This window comes from Vombatus ursinus, unplaced genomic scaffold, assembly GCF_900497805.2.
Source record: "Vombatus ursinus unplaced genomic scaffold, bare-nosed wombat genome assembly UNPS02014772.1, whole genome shotgun sequence".
Lineage (NCBI taxonomy): Eukaryota > Metazoa > Chordata > Mammalia > Diprotodontia > Vombatidae > Vombatus > Vombatus ursinus.
Genome location: NW_020954550.1, coordinates 8671861 through 8693304, shown reverse-complemented (window position 1 = coordinate 8693304; position 21444 = coordinate 8671861). Strand labels below are relative to the sequence as shown.

Here is a 21444-nt window from a genome sequence, read left to right as displayed (position 1 = left end):
GTATCAGTCATTGTCCGACTCTTTGTGATCGTATTTGGGGTCTTCTTGGCAAAGACACTTGGAGTGGTTTGACATTTCCTTCTCTAGCTTATTTGACAGATGAAGAAATGAGGCAAACAGGGTGAAGTGACTTCTCCAGGGTCACACAGCTAGTAAGTGTATGAGGCCAGATTTGAACATAGGAAGAAGAGTCTTCCTGACTCCAGGCCCAGCATTGTATGCACTATGGCGCCACCTAGTCACCCCATTATTCCCATAATACAGGTGAGGAAACTGAGGGTCAGCATGGTGAAGTGACTTTTTCCCTTGACAGAGCTGGGAATCAAACCCAGGTCTTCTGACTTAAGGGCCAGTGTCCTTCCCTTTTTATACCACACTTCTTCCCTAGTTGTGGTACTCAATAGAAGCCCTATGTTGGAAGTTCTATTTTGCAAAGAAGGTTCAAGTTCATTAGTAACATTTACTGCTCACCAGGCAAGAATGTGTCCCATGTACAAGTTGCCTCCCCCATTATAATTCTTCAGGGTAGGATTGTTTTGCTTTTTTCTTTGCAATCTTCAGAGTTTAGCTGGGTGTTTAGCACATAGTAGACACTTAATATTTGTCGGTTGGTGGGCCCATGTGAGAGGAGGCTGAAAGAAATTGGTGTGTACTTAGAAGTACATAGGACAAAATCTCCTTTTTTATTGGGATTCCATGGGATTTTGTTAAGGTGATAACTTTGAGTGTACTTAGAGCAGACAGATTCTCGTGTTTTCTTAGACCTAGTCATTTGGAACATTGAGGGGAGTGGGTCGGGGTGATATATCTAGGAAAGGCAGGTCAGAATTTGTCAACCAAGTCAAAATTCTGCAGATCTTAGAGTTTTGGAATATTTTTCCCCTTAAAGTTGTCTCAAGAATATTGAAAAACTCTTCCCTTTTAAAGGAAACTCAACGTGTGTTTCAGACAGTCACATTGCCATCAGGAAAGTTGATTCTCTTTGCAGATATTCCCAAGACCATTTATTTTACAATAAAGGAAGGAGTGAAAACTCAGGCATGGAATATTGCATAGGAGCATAGATTTAGAATACAAAAATAATTTTTGAGATCACCCAGTCCATGGGTTCTTAATTGGGTCCATGGACTTGTTTTTTTTAAAAAAAAATGATAACAGTCTTTCAACATAATTTAATTTTCTTTGTCATCTCTATGTATTTTCTTTCTGCATTTAAAAACATTCTGAGAAGGCTACATAGGCTTTACCAGAATGCTAAAGGGATCCAGAATCCAAAAAAGGTTAAGAATCTCTTGTCTAGGAGAGTAAGGACCAAAAGTTCCCAAGTCTGCATAGGTAAGCAGAGGCATGTTTAAAGGGTACAGGTTCCCCACCCCTGGTATAGCATGTCTGCCAAGGCACACCCTAATGCCTCCTTCCTCCCCCTCCTCCCGCCAATGGCATTTTATGTCTTATTTAGAAAAATAAAATAAACTTAGGTAATTTTTTTAAACAGTTAAATTTTAGTTCCTTTAGCTCGACTAGTTAAAGTCAACAAGCCAAGAAGGGTTTTCCAAGTGCACTATGTGCCAGGTATAGTGCAAAGTGCTGGAAAATAATACCATGTGTGATTGAGTACTATACCATAAAGGTTCATATTTTTTTAAAAAGTGTCTTGGGTGTACACTCTAATAAAATATATTGTGCCCACTTCTATGGCTAAGTAAGTTATGCAGTTCTGAGTGCAGATCTTAACTTCAGATCTCTTTTCGCTAAACCAGGGCTGAGGGAACAAAGGAGTAAGTTTCTCAGGAGCAGTTTTCATTTCAACAAATGTGTTTTCAGAAGCTGCTAGGTGTTTGACATCTCAGGCAAATGGAAAACAGGAAAAAAACTTGTGATGCGGTCCCTGCCATCCAGGAGAATTTCAGGACCCCCAAATCCTGTTAGGAGTTTTCGAAGCCTCAGTAGCAGGTTGTGGGCTAGAGGTGCTTAGAAGTGGTCTTCTGAGGGTCCTGTGAATGACAACTTTGAAGGCAGCCTCTGTGCTCCAATGCTGAGCTATGTACATTGCCCCTGTGTGTTATGGTGATTTTGGGACTTTGGAAAAAGTTGAAAAACATTAAATGGATATCATTTAAAGTGGAAGGCCTAAAGTGGCATGCCTGATGTCTTACATAAGCTCCTGGGTGTGATGAAATGTTTTTAAAGAGATCATGAGAGTTCGATTCAGTATAGAAAATGAAAAATAAATGGTAAGGCTGCAGTGGACCATTTAGAGATGCTGTGACTAATTGCAAGAAAAATGGTAGAGCCACTGACAAGCTAAGGAAAATTTAGAAAAATGGCCTATTTAGAGAGAGGCCTGGTGGGAGTGTGATCTGATGGTTAGGTTGGAATGGGATGCAGGGGTTTGGCTCTGTTCTTTCAAATATTTTCCTCCAGAGCTATATGCCTCCTCTCCATTTTCTTGGATGTAAATGATCATTTCCCTTATCCTATAGAGGGGTTGACTATGATTAAAAATCCTGGCTCATGGTTCTACAGTCATATAGCAAAACACAATTTCTTTTTCACAATTTCCTGTCTCATTTTTATGTCTCCCTCATTTTATATCTTTCCTGGCTTGGTAGGAAAGAGAAATGCCCAGAAAGGCTATGTAAGGAAACCACACCACTGCTGTCTTAAGAATTACCTTCCTTCAGCCTGTTTTGTTTTTCTGCCCTGCTAATCTCTAATATAACAATCTTCTCCACAGTAATTAAATATAATATTACAAGCCGAGGAATTTAACTTAAGGTGAAAAATAAATACAGGAGTTGGTGAATCTTATACAATAAACAATTTGCATTTTATGCAGCTGTCATATAGAATTAAGAGGAAATGCTGCAAGGAGAGCTGGACCTTAACTGGGTGGATGTTTGCCACATTCAGTCTCAGAATCCCAGTTCCTTTGAGTCCTTCTGGACTGGAATATGCCCAAAGGTGCTTTGAAGAATGTCAGTGGCATATTGCCACCTTGTGGCCACAAGAGTTTCCCTCTTTATTTATTTGTAACAAAAAAGGCAAATCGGAAAAAAGAAATTTCAGCTTTGTAATTTTCAAGTACATTGAGCTAACATGAACTTTCATGTCTAGTGAATGCTTTTATTTAAAGTGAGCATGTGCACAACTCCAGTGGAGTCAGAATCTGGGTATATACTGAGGACATGGGTGTGGATGTGCCTTTTTTTATATCTAATTGGGCGTTTGTGTATCTGAAAGTCTGTTTCTCCTCAATATGTAAGTAAAAAAAAAAATATGCTTCTGTTCAAGCATGGATTTTTTTCTCCTAAGAACTGGGCAGATATTTTAAAAATAATTATTTTTGTCTGTACCTGTGATTTCATCAGGGTATGGAACTCTGTAATGAAAAAAGTCTATTGATCAGTTTATCGTTCAGTTGTTTCAGTCATTTCAAACTCTTAATGACACCATTTTGGGATTTTCTTGGCAAAGATACTGGAGTGGTTTGCAATTTCCTTCTCCAGTTAATTTTACAGATGAAGAAACTAAGGCAAACAGGGTTAAGTGACCTACCCAGGGTCACAGAGCCAGTAAGTGCCTGAGGCCAGATTTGAACTCTGGGAAGAGGAGACTTCCTGACTCCTTCCAGGCCCAGCACTCTATCCACTGCACCACCTAGCTGCCCCATTACCCATTAACCAATGCAGAGGAACTATTTTGAATCTTACAGCTAGCCTTAGTGAGCTACCCAGAACACTGAGAGATCAAATGACTTGTTCAGGGTCAAAAACTTCATACTTGGACTTTTATCTTACTGACTCTAAGGATGATTCTCTATCACTTTTCCATTCATTCATAAAATTATTAGAATCATAGATTTGGAGCTAGAAGGGATCTTAGAGACTTTTTGGTCAAGTTCAACTTCTCATTTTACAGATGAGGAAACTGAGGGTGAAAAGTTAAGGGTCCTCTGAGGCAGGATTTGAACCCAGGCCTTCTAGAATCTAAGTCTTCTTTTACAGGTGTCATTAAAGTAAATATGGCTAATGGTGCGACAGGAGGGATTTTATTTAAAAAACTAAACAAAACAAAAAAAAAACAAGCAATGTTTTTAATAGCTGAGGAAATGGAAGCTTAGGTTAAGAGACTTGCCCAGTCCTCCAATCAATGTGTGGGCAAAAAGACCCAAACCCAGATCTATCCTCATACCAACTCTGGCATTCTTTCTGCTCTATCATCTGACCTCCCTTCAAGTGATTTTGTCTATTGAAAACCAAAAACCAAAAACAAAAGACACAGTATTGTTTCTTTTTCCCTGTAACAGATTTCCTTTAAAGTACTGTATAATGACAGATGGATCTGCGTGTTGGTGGCACTTTGAAAATACCTGCACGTATCCAAGAATCGATATACAAGTAACTTTCCCTCCTGTGAATAACTGAAGATGTATGTTAATTGTCCACAAGCTCATTTTGCTACTAGGCAGAGAGTCTTACAGATGAAAAACACCACCTTGGATCTCTGCAATTCCCAGAACTAACCAATCAAGTTCAAGACAAAATGGGATGGGGAGAGAGGAAAAGGAAATATGAAGCAAATAGCTCATTAGTCTTGCCTTCTGGGCTTGGAGGGAATGCGATCCCTCAGAAAGTGACACTTGTTTTTTTGTCTTTGCAGCTTGATCACATATTGTCCCCTCCGCCCATGCCATTTCGAAAATGCAGCAACCCTGATGTATCTGCTGTCCCTGGAAAATCCCTTAAATTCAAAAGACAGCTGAGCGAAGATGGGAAACAGCTGAGGCGAGGGAGCCTCGGGGGAGCATTGACTGGTGAGTACCGGGAGGGTGGGTTGCCAGGATGTTACTGGGTTTAGTATTTCTACAGCTTTTCCTTGGAAGAGTCCAGAGTAGCCTGTTATGCCCAAACCCCTCTATAATCTCAGTCTGGGCCTCAGGGAAGTTCTAAGGAGCCATCTGAGGTATAACCATTAGGGTCATGTAGCTCATTTCAGTGGTCAAAACTGGGATTCCAACCCAGTTCTTCTTGACTCCAAGTCCATTTTATCCATTGGGTCAGTTTGCTTCTTACTTGGTTCAGGCCCAGCTGTGAAAATTGGCTCATTTGAAAATGTATTGGTTCCCAAGCCTTCTGGCAGATGACATTTGCCCAAACATAGGAAACTTTGATTCAGAGTTAAAAAACAACAAAAATAAAACAAAATAAGGAACATCCAGAAGACCCAAGTTTGAATTCTGCCTCAGATTAAATTCTTTAGTCTTCACCACCATGCCTCAACTGCCTTCTTTTGGTGCCTCTGCAGCCCCGTTCTCCCATTTGTGAGTTCTTGGAATCTCCATTTTGGGGAAGATCAGCCAATTCTTCATTCTCTGAGCTTTGCCTTCATTCCTCAGCTGCCTTCTTCCTCTTCCCCTGCAGTCCACCCTTTCACCTCCTACCCTTGCTTTTCAGCTCTATGGAGGGAGAGAGAGAAAACATTCACATTCATCTACTAAGCCACTTGAGGGCAGGATCTATCATTCTCTTTCCTGGTATATAGTAAGCACTTAATTAATGCTTGTTGACTAGCTGCAGGATAATTAGCAAGTCATTTAATCTTTATGTGCCTCAGTTTCCTCAAATATAAAGTGAGGGGTCAAACTTGATGGCCTCTCTGATCCCTGGTTTGTCTATTTTCTCACAGGAGTCTACTTTCTTGATAGGACTAATCCTATTCCTGCCTTGCTCCTGGATAAGGAGTAGCTCTTTTATGGCCATAGCCTTACCAATAGTCCTGTCAACTAGCTGTCTTCCATGCCTGGAATGATCTCCTTCCTTACCCCGGCCTCCTAGTTCCTTCAAGTCTCATCATCTGCATGGTCTTCCCTAGTGATCCTTGGTCTTGGTGCATTTCCTCTGAGATTACCCCCAGTTTATCTTGTATATATCTCGTTTATTTATGTAGTTGTTTGCATGTTGTTTCCCACTTTAGCCTGCGAACTGTTTGAGAGCAGAGATGTTTTTTTGCCTTTCTTTTTGTTACCAGTGCTTACCACAGTGCCTGGCCCAGAGCAGATATTTAATAAATGTTAGTTGACTGCCTACCAAATCTTGGTCATAACTATGAGGCCAAATTTACTGAAAGGATCCTTTTTTCCTGTTCATTTTATGCACATTTGTGTATCGTCATCATCATCTCATTTGGTAAGTGTTATTATTGACCATCTTTCTGGCTGTTGTTTTCTTACAAATAAGCCAGATTCTTTACTACTAGTTTTCTTACTGTGTTATAATTGTTACTGTATTCCAGCGGTGGGGAACCTGCGGCCTCGAGGCCACGTGTGGCCCTCTAGGTCCTCAAGTGCGGCTCTTTGAGTTCAAGTTTTATAGAACAAATCCTTTTATTAAAGGGATGTGAATATTTCTCTCTCTCTCCACATTCAGTTAAAAGACCTCTTGATTAGATTTGCAAGTGTCCCAGACAAATATTTTATATTGCTTTCTGTTGGACTTATTTTATCACTGCTCATTCCTGTATCTCAAGTCATGATCCAGAAAACCAAACCTTGGCCAGCAGCAAAATCCCTTAATATATAAACAATTTCTTCGTATTTCTGTGAAAATGAAAACAAGTCTCCAAATGATACTGGAGAGCGGAGATGTCAAACTTGCTGCTAGCCTCAAACTGCCTGAACCAGATTAAAATGTAATTGGTAAATGTTTAACAAAATAAATAAAAATGCAGTACCACATGGGTAATGTTAATTGGCAGTTTTCTAGTTAATATATGGCCAGCAGAGATCCTTTCCTATTTGAGTTTTACACATCTGTCTAGAGGATTTTGAAATTTATTTTTATAATACAATTTTGCCTATCAGATATTTCAAACTGATGTCCTGGAGACATCTTAAACTCACCATATTCAAAACCAAATTTACTGTCCCTCAACCCTCTTCCATATTTTTCTGTTTCTGTTGAAGATGCCACCATTCTTCCAGGCTGCCAGGTCCAAATTTTGGCATCATCCCAGACTTCTTACTTTCTACCACTCCATATAATGGGCTAAATTGCCAAATCTGGTCATTTCTCACTTCATAACATCTCTTGTACCTGGACCCCTTTTCTCTACCCTCACAATTACCACCTTTGTTCTGACTTCTTGCCTACATTATTATTTTTTTTTTGCCTTTTTTTTGGTGAGGCAATCAGGGTTAAGTGACTTGCCCAGGGTCACACAGCTAGGAAGTGTCAAGTGTCTGAGGCTGGATTTGAACTCAGGTACTCCTGACTCCGGGGCCAGTGCTCTATCCACTGCACCACATAGCTGCCCCTTGGGATTTTCTTGGCAAAGATACTGGAGTGGTTTGCCATTTCCTTCTCCAGCTCATTTTACCGATGAGGAAACTGAGGCAAACAAGATTAAGTGACTTGCCCAAGGTCACACATTTAGTTAAGTGTCTGAAGCCAGATTTGAACTCATGAATATGAGTCTTCCTGATTTCAAGGAATCTACTCACTGTACCATCTAGCTGCCTGCTTGGAATGTACTCCCTCCACATACTTGAAAACCTATCTGTTCCTTCACAAGTCAACTTTTCCTTCATAAGCTCTCCTTCCTGTTAAAGTTTTTTTTTTTTTCTGATCCCCTCCACTCCTAGAGCCCTTTTACTTGAATGTTTTTTTTTTAGCCTTTTATTTGAATGTTTTTTATCTTTTTGTATTTTTAAAATATTTATACTATGTATTCTTATTTCAGTCCTTGCCATCACCCCCATTAGTAGAAATTGTTTCATTTATTGTATTTTTACCCTCAGCACTAGAATAGTACCTAACACAAAAGAGATGCTTAATAAATATTTGTTCACAAATTGATAACAGTTATCCCATTTTCTCATTGGAAAACGTCCTAGATTAGTATTTGAGATTTCTAGTTACTGGGAACGTTGGATACTGCAGCCTGACTACTTGGAATCAATTGCAGGTGGTGGTGGTGGCAGAGATTTAGGTGTCATCTGAGTAGCTAATCTAATAATACATAATTTAATCCCATAATCCCATAATATGGCTGTTGAAACTAGACACTTTTCTAGGGACAAAGGTAATAAGCAGTCCAGGAGTAGAGACAAGTAGGTGAGGAGGAAGGGAGATATTTTTTTTCCTTTGGATCTCTAAGCAGTAACTGCTTAATCAATTCTTGTTGATTGAATGACTGATAGTAGAATCCTTGAGCAAACACCCAGCTTTGGGGATAGAAAAGTATATCATTGCCTTCCACCCTGACCCAGTGGGATAGTTATTGGTGACAAGGTTCTGTCCTTGAAACAATCTATACAAATTGTTTCTTCTTGACTACCATTTTGATTCAGTAGCTATAGGATATTTTATTAAAAATAAAATTGGACAATTTCTCTTCAGTGCTGGTCAGAGGTTAGAGGCACGTAAACAACAGGACCCCAGGGGCTGCAGTTTATTGAGTACCTTATCATCTGGTGGTGGAAGTTGTTTGGGAGGAGGGGTGAGGAAAGGGGAAGGAGATTCACTTTTTATACACCCCAGTACGTGGAGGTCTCTTAAAAGTACTGTGTAAACATTTACTGATATTCCAGTACCCTGGTGAGGGAGATGAGGCAGTATTCTAATCATTTTTCAGACCCATAAAGTGCGGCCAGGAGATGTTGTAGTATGCCTGACGGTTCACAGCAAGGAAGTTACAGAACGAGAAGGAGAACGTCAGGATCTCAACTTCTGGCTGCTTGATGTGTAAATGAATGCCCAGAAACCATTTACAGTCACTGGGACTGGGGTCTGCATCATGGACTTCATAGCCAAGGATTGAAAGGCATCTTTTCTTTATAAAGAGAGAAGCAGCATTTCTTTTGAATGCTTGAGTGTTTGGGATAGAGTGAGGGTGGAATACATACATATGTATTGTACACATGTACCACACATGTATTATAGGTATGTATGTAGTTCACATACAGTACAGCACACACAACGCTATCCAGTTCTCTATATACATGTATATTCACGCACACACATGCAATACACATGTTCTCATATATATGCATACATAGGCATGTATTGTGTATACATGAGTATATATAATAATATATTTCTATGCACAGAATTGACCATGTGTTATATATGTAAGCACGTGCATGGTATACACAAATATGTCTCTGAAGAACTTTGGAATTGATTGTATGACATGGTAGACACTGGCACAGTACCTTCCAGCATGGCGTGCCCACATCAAAGACGGCACTGTGCTGTATGAGCAAAGCAGAATTGCAGTAGCTCAAAAGAAACGTAAGATGCGCAAATTTAGAGACATCTCCACTCCAAATATTCAAGCGGACTATTTGTGCCCAACCAGTGGTAGAGCCTTCCGAGCTCATATTGGTCTGATCAGCCACAGTCAGACACACTGTACCTTCACCCCAACATAGTGATGTCATCACACGGTCCTCGAGAAGGAAGGACAACAAGCAACCAACAACCACTACATATATGTACAATACACAGAAATGTATACTTATGCACGATATGTGTTTGTGCAGATACCATGCACATTGTTCATCTATGTGTATAATATAAACATGCACGTGTGTATGCACACATGCAGTACACAATACATGTATGTACACGTACACACATGTGCGCACATGTGCATATGCACACATGTAATTAGGAAAACAGAAATAAAATATTAGTGCCTAAATCAATTAATAACCTCAACTGGTATTGTAATGTTACATCTGGTGCAAAAAACAAATGCAAGTGTTTTTCTTTTATGAAGTGTGCAGATTAATTAAGAATGACATACTGGGGGAGAAACAATTTTGAGTAAATGACTTCAAAGAGAAGGGAAAACACAAAGCCAGTTGAACATGCTTGCAGAACTCCACCAGTGTAGAGCCAGAATGAACTTTCCTCTTCTCTAAGAATGTTGGGGAAAAGTAAAAAAACAAACAAACAAAAAAAAACAAGAAAAAAACCTGTAATAAGTATGCATAATCAATCAAAATATTCCTACGTTATCCATATTCCCCAAATGTCTTAATCTATACTCTGAGTGCATCAGCTATCTGTCAAGAGGTGGAGAGTCATCTTCATGGTCCTCTGGAATTGTGGCTGGTCATTGTGTTGATTAGAGTTCTTAAGGCTTTCAGAGTTTAAATAGATTTTTTTAATGTATGTTTTAATACCACCAGAACTTTATATGTATATTTAATACCACCAGAACTTTGCTCAGTATCTCTCACCTTCCCTTTTCTGGTGCACCATCTGATATAATAACATTTTTTGAAGAAAAAAAAGAAGAAGAAAAAATTATCTGCAAAACAGATCAGTACATTGAAAAAAAACTAAAAATACACGTACAGTATTACATACACATTGATGTCTCCCTTCTGCAAAGGAGTGATGTAGGAATATCTTCTCCTATCTCTTCTTTGGAGCCATGTTTTTCCTTGCAACTGATGTTATATAAAAGTTTCTGTTCACTCGACTCTGCATCAGTTCATACAAGACTTCCAGCTTTCTCTGAAATGGTCTTTATTGTTTCTTACAGTACAATAGTGTTCCATTATATTTCCCCAATTGATAGATCCCCTCACCATCAATTTCTAGTTCTTTTCCACCAAAAAAAAACTACTTAAATCTTTTTTTTTAACAAATTGGTCATTTAAGGATACTTGCAAACATTGTGCATTATCTCTTTGATGATGAACTTGTCATTCAGTTATTTCAGTTGTGCTCGACTTTTTGTGACCCCATTTGGGGTTTTCTTGACAAAGATACTGGAGTGGATTGCCATTTTTTTCTCCAGCTCATTTAACAGATGAGGAAACTGAGGCAAAAGGAGTTAAGTGACTTGCCCAGGGTCACACAGCTAGTAAATGTCTGAGGCCCGATTTGAACTCAGGAAGATGAGTCTTCCTGACTCCAAGCTCAGCACTCTAGCCACTGTACCTCCTACCTGTTGAACAGATGAACTTAATGCTGGAAAAATCTTAACTAGGGCAAGGTTGGACAGTCAGCTGAGTGCACTCTTAGTAAGAGGCTCTGCCTAATCAAGGAGGTAGGAGTCTGGGTAGGATTTCCATATTGGTCAAAACGAATATTTGAATGTTATGAGCACAGCAGCGGCAGAGTACCACAAGCCAGAAATGTTTATCTAGCCAATGTACTGCGTTGTGCATGAATAGTTTCTCATCCAAGTGCCTCATTAAGCTCCAAGAGCAACTTTAAAGGAATCTAGATGGGGATAAATCTAACAAAAATATGGCTATTTATAAGTGGCTTTGGCATTGAGTGAATATTGCCTCTGAAAACCTAGGATGCACTATACATATCACTTACTGTTTCAAAAAGGAATACTTGCCAAAGATGGTGCTTGAACACAAGAATCAAAAAGATGAATTCAGATGCACATGAATAGTTTATAAGGGCAGACTAGAATCTCATTTATCCCGGTATCACCCGTTCCTCTAAGGCTAATGGAAGATCGGAATGAAGAACATTCAATTCAAAACATTTATTAAGTGCCTTCTCTGGACTGGGTGTTATGTTTGTTACTGAGGAATACAAAGTTTAAAACAAGAAGCAGTCACTATCCTAAAAGAATTATACTTTCATGGTGGGATAAAGCTCATATACTGGTAAAGAAATACAAAGTAATTTGAGGTGGGAGACAGAATGGATAATGAGCGGGATCAGGAGGGTGGCCCTTGAATGAAGCAGAAGATGCTAAGAGGCCAAGGTGAAGAGGGAGTCAGTTGCAGGCATGGGAAAGTAGGGGGATGGAACTTGAGGATAGCCTAGGCTAAAGCATGGAATCCTGAGTTTGGAGAATAGTCAGCAGGCTAGTTTGTCTGGAATATACAGTGATGGGAAATAATGCCAACTATGCCTGGTTGGGGCTTTAAATAAGTTTTTATTTTATCCCAGAGGTAATAAGGAGTCATTGAAACTATTTGAGAAAGAAAATGACAAGTAGTTTAGGAATGTTATTTTGATAGTGTGGTGGAAGATGGATTGTAGTCTGTTTTTTGGAAGAAATACCAAAAAGATTTCCTTCCTAAGAAAATATCAGAAATGGATTTTCCATTCTTATTCATGGTTTCTGCTTTCCTTGCTAATAGTGTGTACTATATTATACACAGACAAACCCACAAAAGACAGTACCAGTCTTACCTTGTGGTAAGCCTTGCCTGCTATAAAGACCATTCTTGTTACTGTCTACTATTTTCCCCCCAAAACTTATGATTCATCTAGTCTGAGAGTATATATGTAGGGGGGAAAGTGTGAATCCTGCTGCATAACACAGGGCAGAAATTGGTTTAACTTGATTTTGCTGAATCAAGCCCATTTAGAACTGAGAAAAAATATAGCCTAACAGACATAATTTATGGAATTGAAGAGTATTTCTGCTTATTTGAGTCTCCAAGCAACAGAGAAATTCACTGGACTAACATTTTTGCCTTGGTAATAAGCTTTTTGAAATATCTCTTTTTTCTATTCTTATAAATCATTTTCCATCTTGGGTATTTTGTTGATCCATTTGGGTCATATAATTAGAATATGAATACATATATCAGTCTGTCTGTCTATCTGTCTATCTTTCAATCTTTCATGGTTTTCCTTTTTGGAGTAAGTTTTGCTCTTAGGAGACCTTCTTAATGTCACATCCAGCTCTTCCACAGTTCTTCGACAGATGCTGCTTCTCAATGAAGTTCTGTCAGGGAGACTTCCTTTGAGTCTGATTTCCCATGCAGATGGTCCACATGATGAGTTATTGCTTGTTTTAACTCTCCCTCCCTCGCCACTCCTTCCAGGAATTGGGGTTGCCTAATGACTAGGAACTTCCAAATGGTCACCCTTTTCAGAACCAGACAGGCAGAGAATTCTCTTGGAAGCTCATCTTCTTTTCTTCAGATATTAAAACTCTACAGCTTCCTCAAAAGAAGATGACAAGTAAGGATAGAAAAAAATGATAAAGAAGGTGAAAGAGGGACTATATGAAGCATCCTAGGAATGGACCAGGCTTCTTTTGCTTGGAGTCAGCTGAACTGATGCCCTGCTTGACTCTAAGAACTCTAGGGCCTAGAGTTTGAAAGATTCTGTTTTATTAGTCAATCTGTTTTTTTCCCTTTCAGAATCTGTTTTAATATTCTAAAACAGATATTTGAAGGATTTGAAACTAATTAGATGGGGTAAAGAGTGTTAATTGACTGTTTTGTCTACCTTTGTAAAGTTTTCATATATGCCCCGTTCTGCATTATAATGCAGGCTCTCATCTCTTCCCATCTGGATTCTCATCCCAACCAGCCTACGAGTTGGTCCCCCTGCCTTAAATCTCTCCTCACTTCATCCTACACTCAGTTGCCAAAGTGATCTTCCTAAAGTGCAAGTCTGATCACGTCAGCCCCCTACTCAATAAACTCTGATGATTCCCTGTTACTTCTGGGGTCAAATATAATATAGAACCCTCTGGCTTTTATAGCCTTTCACAGCTTGCCTCCCTTCCTATCTTTTCTAGTCTTCTTATTCTTTATTGCCCTGTCTGTACTCAATGATCTAGAGACACTGGCTTCCTTGCTATTCATTGCACAAAATATTCCATCTCTGAGCTGGGCATTTTCACTGGCTGTTCCCTCATGCCTGGGATTCTTTCCCAGCCTCCTCTCTGCCTCCTGACTTCTTTCAAATTTTAGCTAAAAGCTCAACTTCATAAATCCTTTCTCAGCCCTCCTTACTTTCCATGCCTTCCCGCTGATAGTGCCCCCAATTTATCCTCTATATATCTTGTTTGTACATACTGTGGTTTTTTACATTTTGTCTCTTTCATTAATTAAATTATAAGTTATTTGAGGGCAGAGACTGTTTTTGCATTTCTTTGTATTCCCAGGGCTTAGCCTGGTGCCGGGCACATGGTAGGTACTTAATAAATGTTTTTTGGAGAGTGCCTTCCAAGGATGCTTGTTTGTCCTGTGCTTCTGAAAGTTCTGTCTGCAGAAGGAAAGTAGTTTGGACTCAAGTTTCTAGAGGCCTTAGAGATTTAAAACCTCAGGTGTGTTCAGATATATCTCCAAGAACATCTGCTGTGTAATATTCAGTTATCCCTTCCACATTGCAACTTTCCCCATTGAGGTTTCAATACATTGCGGGTCGGCGTAAGAAATTAAATGGAAATCTTTTGGGACTTTTGTGGAAGCTGCAAATGAGGCAGAAAAGTTTAGAAGCTCAGAAATGTATAAAATATATGTATGGTATTATATAATATTGACATATTTTACCTTAATAATATCATAATTCAAACTTCTTCTCTGGTCCAGTGGGAGGGCCAAACAATTTTGTGTGAATTTTCCAGACTGCAGGGGTGCTGTGCCTCTAAATCCTGCAATGTGGAAGGGATAACTGTCTTGGATTTCTTGATTGCATGTGATGGTTGGAAGGGAGTTGTGACAAACCAGCGCTTAAAAGACAGTGGCTGGCACATAGTATGTGCTTAATGAATCCTCATCTACTGACTAAGACCTCTAGCAAACGGAGTCTGCAGAAGGGCATCATGGAAGAGTCAGGGATGGGGTTCATTCTAAAGTTCTTTGTGGGTCATGTTTGGTAATCTGTATTTGCAGCTAACCAAATTCAAATGTCTAGGTAATCCTTCAGTTCATTTTACACATGTGGAAACTGAGGCAAACAGGATTATGTGACTTGCCCAGGGTCACAGAGCTAGTAAGTATCTGAGACTGGGTTTGAACTCAGGGCCCAGTGCTCTGTGCACTATGGCGCCACCTAGCTTCCCCTGAACAACAGCAAACAATACCTGTAAGATTATTGGAAGAACTGGATTTATGATGGTTTAAAAAATACAAAACAACAAAAGCAATGTGCATGGTGTTAGTATCACATAGAAGCTAAAGTTTTCAGTCACTGGATTTTTTCCCTACCTTTTGGCTTCCAATATGGTTCTTTCTGTTGCACACCTAAGTCCTCATTTAGAGAGGGAAGGAAGCAAGCCTTTATGGTGTACCTACTATCTGCCAGACAGTTTACCCATTATCTTGTTTGATTCTCCCAACAATCCTCAGAGGTAGATGATATTCCTATCCCATTTTACAGCTGAGGTAACTGAGGTGGACAGAAATTAAATGATTTTACCAGCATCCCACAGATCTGAAGTCAGATCTTCTTGATTCCAGGCCCAGATCTCTATCCACTGCACTACCTACTTACGTAGGTACCAAGGGCACCAAATAGGCATTTCTTTGTAAGCATATTTTCTTCTTTACCTAGTTCTTTCCTATAAAGAACAAGTTTAAGCAGCTTTTAAAAAATGAAACCCTGTGGCAAAATTTAAATTTGGTGTACTAGTATGTTCACTGTGGGGTTTTATTACCTTAAATTTACATAATTGTCATTTTCTCCTATTTTTCTTCTACCATCAATTCAGTTGAATCAATCAATAAACATTTGTTGATGACCTACTAGGAAGGCAGCTAGATACAGTGCTAGTGGATAGAGTGCTGGGCTTGGAGTCAGGGAGACTCATCTTCTAGAATTCAAATTTGGCATCAGACACTTCCTAGCTGTGTGACCCTGGGCAAATCACTCAATCCTGATTGTCTTAGTTTCCTCATCTGTCAATTGAGCTGGAGAAGGAAATGACACACCAATCCAGTATTTCCATCAAGAAAACCCCAAATGGGATAACAAAAAGTAAGACGTGACCAAAAAATGGATGAAATAAAAAAAAAATACTAAGAGTTAAGTTACTGTCTTATTTGCTGATGATACAAAGATAAAAAATAGAAATAGTCTCTGCCCTCAAGGAACTTACATTTGAATGTCCAGCATTTTAATTTAAAATAACATACTGAAAACTACACAGCCTCCCCAAGGGAAGATGTTGGATAAGATGAGAAAATTAAATTATAAAGAGGGCAAAAGGAGACTTAATCAGCAGCCAGAAGGAACTGAATAGGTTTCTTTTGTTTGGAGTCAGCTGAGCATATGTCTCTGAAATGCACGCTGTTTCATACTTTTGTGCTCATGAAGACAAAGCTTTATGTGAATTTGAGAGGTCAGTCATTGAAAACCATCAAGGGCCTACTCTTTTGGCCCAGCTGTTTTCCTGCCCAGTAACATGTCCTCTGTGTCCATTCATGCTCCTGGAATCATGCAGCTTATGACTTTTCATCTTTATGGCAAAATCTTCACTGAATACGATTCTAGGTTGTAAGGAGAAAAATATGGTTCCTGTCTTCTTAGAGTTTTACATATATGGAGAGGGAGATATAATAAAATAGGCAATTGTATCTACTGTAGAAGATACAGGTTTTAGTCAGGACATTGGAAAATAATAGATTATGTTAGCACAGATCATAGAAAACGATAATAAACTGGGCTACGGCTCGAGTTCTAATTTTTTTTTTTTGGTGAGGCAATCAGAATTAAGTGACTTGCCCAGGGTCACAAAGCTAGTAAGTGTTAAGTGTCTGAGGCAGGATTTTAACTAGCATCCTCTTGGTATTCTCTCCACGGTGCCATCCATCTAGCTGCCCCTGCTTCCAATTTTTAAAGCACTGAATTCTGTCTTATATAGTCATAAGAATATAGATTTAGATTTAGAAGGAATTTTAGAAATGCTTTAGTCCAACTCCCTAATTTTGCAGATGAGGAAACCTCAGGGAGGTCCCATGACTGGTAAATATCTGAGGTACAATGTAAACTTGGTTCTTCCTGACTCCAAGCCCAGCGCTCATCAGCATTACCTAGCTTTCTTCTTTCCTCTGTGTGTGTACAAAGCTGGGCAAAAATGCATTGTGGATTTCCTCTTGGTGGCATTTGAATCATGACCCGAAAATCTGCAGTGGGAATAATTCAAGATAATCTAGTTTATTAGGGATGTATATGTAAGTGCCCAGGATAATTACAGAGACAGGTGAGACATGGTAGTCATTTGGGAGTCACTAAAGTATTGGATGCCAGATGTACTTAATTGGGAAACCTTCCTAGAATAACTAAATTTTAGTTTAAGAATAGAGGTGAGGTGACTTGACAGATGGGAGGTGGTGCCTTTGTACTGTCCTTGATCTCAGTCCTCCTATATAGATCAGGCCTCTACCCAAGGTACTTATTTGCTGTCTCCCCGCTCCTCTTATTTTCAAATACTTTCCCTCCCTCCCTTCCTGAGGATGGAATGTCACTTTCATAGTACTCCCTAAAGTCCACTACTGACTGAACAAACTAGGCATACCACCTCTTGTTTTGAATTCATTTTTGGTGACTGACAAGATAAAATAAGTAAAAGGCTTTGTGTTTATTGGGTAATAAGCTAAAAACAGTGCTAATTTCATGTATATGATCCACATGAAAAATATGTGAAGAATTGTAAAGGCCACCCACAATGAAGTTTAAAGATTTATAAAAATTAGTGTTTTTGAGATATTAATGGCCCTGGTGGTGGTAGCTGGCATTTGTCATTGTCATTTTCCATTGTCATTCAAGTACTAAATCAACCCGTATTGTCCAGGGTAAATTTATTTTCTCATGTCTGCCTAGCCCGATGATTTCTCTTTTCTTTGACATTAGCGCCTCTGGATCTGACATCATCACATAGTGTCCTGAAATGAGAGCTGAGGACAAGTCTTTTCTTTGTTTTTAACTCCTTCCTGACCTGTTCAGTGATGCTTTCTAGTCTCTAAAAGGTGTTTGAAGCTCCTTTTGGAATCTGCCTCCTTCTGTCTGAGCAGGAAACTACAGAAAGAATCCTCTTTATCTTACTTGATCATCTGTCCACTCTGTACTGCTGATGATTCCGGGCTAGGCACAGAGGCTGTATGAGTGCTCTGGAGAAAAGTCACAAGGTAACTAAGGTGCACTTCAGTTTATACAAACGTGTGTGTGTGTGTGTGTGTGTGTGTGTGTGTGTGTGTGTGTGTAGAGAAGAAAATGGCGAATCACTCCAGTATCTTTACCAAGAAAACCCCATGCAGGGTCATGAAGAGTGCATATTAGTGAACAACTGAACAATAATGTGTGTATATACATATATAGAGGATATATGTTGTGCACACATTTAGGCAGATGTTGGTGTGCACAAAAGTAATGCAAAGCATTGCAGTTAGTCGATATATAGAAAATGAGGGTGTGTGTGTGTGCGCGTGCACGCAGGTGTGCGCTTTCCTTCAGAAACTGAGCAATCCTATTTGAGTTAGGATCGATCATTCATCCATTCAACAAATATTTACTGAGCATACACTATGCCCTGCTATCTCCAGTTGCCGGGTTGTTGGATCTGATTTCATGCTCTTGCCATGTGAAAAGCCTGTTTGAATTTGCCCTTTGTGACTCCCCCAATCCCATCTATTCAGCACCTCTATTACCATTCATGGTGGAGAGCCTACAGAGAATAAATGATTGTAACAGAATGGGCAGAAAAGTGATATCATGGTCTTCTTCTCTTGAGAATTGGGTTTGCAAGTGATTGAAATAAGTACATAGCAATATACCTCTGCATAGTACATTGCAGACCCTTGGAACACAGAAGGAGACTCTTAAAGGAATGTGAGGGGTTCTTATTCTCAGTGGAAGTGCTACTTTAACATAGGCATGAGGTAACATGCTTGTGCGTTAGCTGAAATTTAATCACATCCTGACATTTGACTTCTCAGAAGCAGTCAGTGGCAAAATAATAGACCCGAAGTTTAGATAGTGAATGCTGTAACTTGTAGGTGATGTGCTAACACACAAAGGAGGCTGCTTGTCTTTATTTTCATTTTGACTTTGGCAATAGGAGGATGGTAGCATGTAATGCTTTTTTTTTTTTTAAAACAAATCCTTGTTTTTGTTCAGTTCTGTCAGACTATTTGCAAAACAATAGAAAGCGGGTTGCCCGTAGAACAGCTCCTGTTCTCCATTGGTAGCTAGCAAAATAAAGAAAACACAGCTAAATCCCTCAGCCTATTGAGTGGGCTTAATGAGGATGTGGTTGCAAAGGACAGGGACCCACGGCTGGATTGAGATATGCACCATTGAAAGGAACATGCTGGTCCGTCAGTGAGATGGCATATGTCTTGGTGCATAGCAGCTATTGGTGTGGCATTCTCAAGGTCCTATATCCTACAATTTTTATTAGTACCAGGGTGGCACAGTAGATGGAGTATTTAAAGATCTGAAGACAGACTTAAATTCAAATCCTGACTCAGACCTTTACTAGCTGTGTGACCCTGGGCAAGCCTCAGTTTCCACTTTTGTGAAAAGAGGACAATAATAGCCCCTATCTCCTAGTGTTGTTGTATGAATCAAATTAAATCACTGATAGAAAACATTTTGCAAACCTCAAAGTACTGTACAAATGCTATAGAGTTGTGGTAGTTTTGGTTGTTGTTCCAACCATATGTGGGGGCTACTACTAACTCCTCCTGAGAAGGGTAGAAGGGAGAGCTGTATTCCTGGTTTGATGGCTTGTTCCCAGGAGAGATTTGAATATGTATCAGAAGTGTGCACATTTTGTATCTGATGTGATGTATCTGAAGTGTGTTGAAACTTAAATGGATCCAATATGTTTAGTCTCTCCCCTGTCCTCCTCCTTTCTTTTCTCTCCCTTTTCCTCTTTTCCCTTCCCACCCCCTATCTCCCTATTTCCCCTTTCTCCCTCTCTACCACTCTTCCCTTTTCTCCTCACTCCCTTTTCCTTCATCCCCCTATTTCTCCCCGACCTTCTCTTCTCCCTCTCTTTTCCATATTACACTTTAGATTCTTTATTTATGAATTGCGATTAATTTGAATACACTACTAATGAATAGAATTCTAGGCCTGGAATCAGGAAGACTCTAAGTTCAAACCTGGCCTCAGACATTTCCTAGCTGTGTGACCCTGGGCAAGTCACGTCACTGTTTGCCTCAGTTTCCTCATCTGTAAAATGAGCTGGAGAAGGAAATGGCAAACCACTCCAGTATTTTTGCCAAGAAAACCCCAAATGGTGTCACAAAAAGTTGGACATGACTGAAAAACAATTGAGAATTTTTGAATGACTACTGAATCTAGGAGACAAAGACACAGCAGAAGACGACCAAAATGATTTTGCTAACGTACGGATCTGACCATGTCACTGTCCTGCTCCAAACCTATCATTGACAACTTCCTTCTTCTAGAATAAAATGCAGATTTACTAGCCTGGCTTTTAATGCCTTTCACTATCTTACTGTAGCTGGTTACCCTTCCTCTCTCCTTCTGTGCCGGTCCAGCTCCACGGCTGGTGTTTCCTAAGCTCAGGGTTCCACCTTCTGTCGCAGTATGTTCCCGTGAACCATTCCTTACACCTGCAGCGCACTCCCTCCTCAGCTCTGCCTTTTCCACATTCAAGTGTCAGCACTGTAGTTACTTCCGTGAAAACTCCCTCGAAAATCTCCCCAGTTAGGGGAATATTTTTGTAAAAAGAGGGACAATATTAAAATAGTTAACTTGCATTTTCAAAGCTGGATCATCTGTGCATTAGTGGCAGGAGAATGTATTTGAATATGCAGAGTTGTGAAATTGGTGATGTAAAATTATTTCAAACAAAATAGAAAAAATGAAATTGTCCAATTTAGAAATTATAAGAAATATTAATACTGTTTTTTATTGCTCACTAACAATAACAGCTATATACATATACATATGTGTGTGTGTATACATGTATATATGTATGTATATGTATATATATGTATATATTGTAAAGAAAGTTTTCTTCTCACAACAGCCCTGTGAGGTAGGGGATATATTAGCAGTATTATCTCCCTTTTACAGATGAAGAAATTGTGGGCTCATAGACAACTAATTAAGTGACTCTCCCAGGGTCATATAGATATATATTTACTGATAGAACCAGATCTATAACCCATACCTTCTTATCTTAATACTAATGTTATTACCACTATGAGGTACTGCTTTCAAATGTGTCTGGGAGATGGTCTGACATTATCCACCACCACCACCACTCTTAGCCTCCTTTAATCACAGGAAGCAAGAGGCAGATGTATAACTAAGTGAAAGAATTAGGAAGTATGAAGCTTTGAATGGATCAGAAGGGGAGCTATTGTTTGGGAAAAGATTGGCCAGGTGTTTGTTTTGGCCCCTAAAATGTTAGGATACTTGCCTTGCATGGAGGCTGGGCAGGGGCCTCAAGCCCAAGAAGAACCAAGCAGAAGAGGAAATTCAGGAAAAAAAAAATCTTCCACCCCCATCAATGCTTTGCCTCAAAGTTACTTCTCTAGTAAAAGAAAACACCCCTAGTAAGGAGTGGGACCAGTCAATAGAGGCAGCCTTTACATAAGAATCACATTACATGAAACATATTCATATTATGTAGTTTAGTTAAACTCCACACATACATATGTATACGTTCTACATTCCAATAGAGTGTTAGCCCCTTGAAAACTTTATTTTGGTCTTTATAACCTCATGCCTC

The 21444-nt window shown here is 39.4% G+C and overlaps 1 protein-coding gene across 3 annotated transcripts in view; it reads left to right on the top strand.

Moving 5' to 3' along the window:
• Positions 1-21444, top strand: part of MAST4 (microtubule associated serine/threonine kinase family member 4) — a 783557-nt gene that overhangs the window by 225300 nt on the left and 536813 nt on the right. For all 3 annotated transcript variants that reach the window (XM_027863400.1, XM_027863401.1, XM_027863399.1), the window contains exon 2: positions 4663-4816. In XM_027863400.1, coding sequence (XP_027719201.1) covers positions 4663-4816 — 154 coding nt within the window. The remainder of the gene's footprint in view (positions 1-4662; positions 4817-21444) is intronic.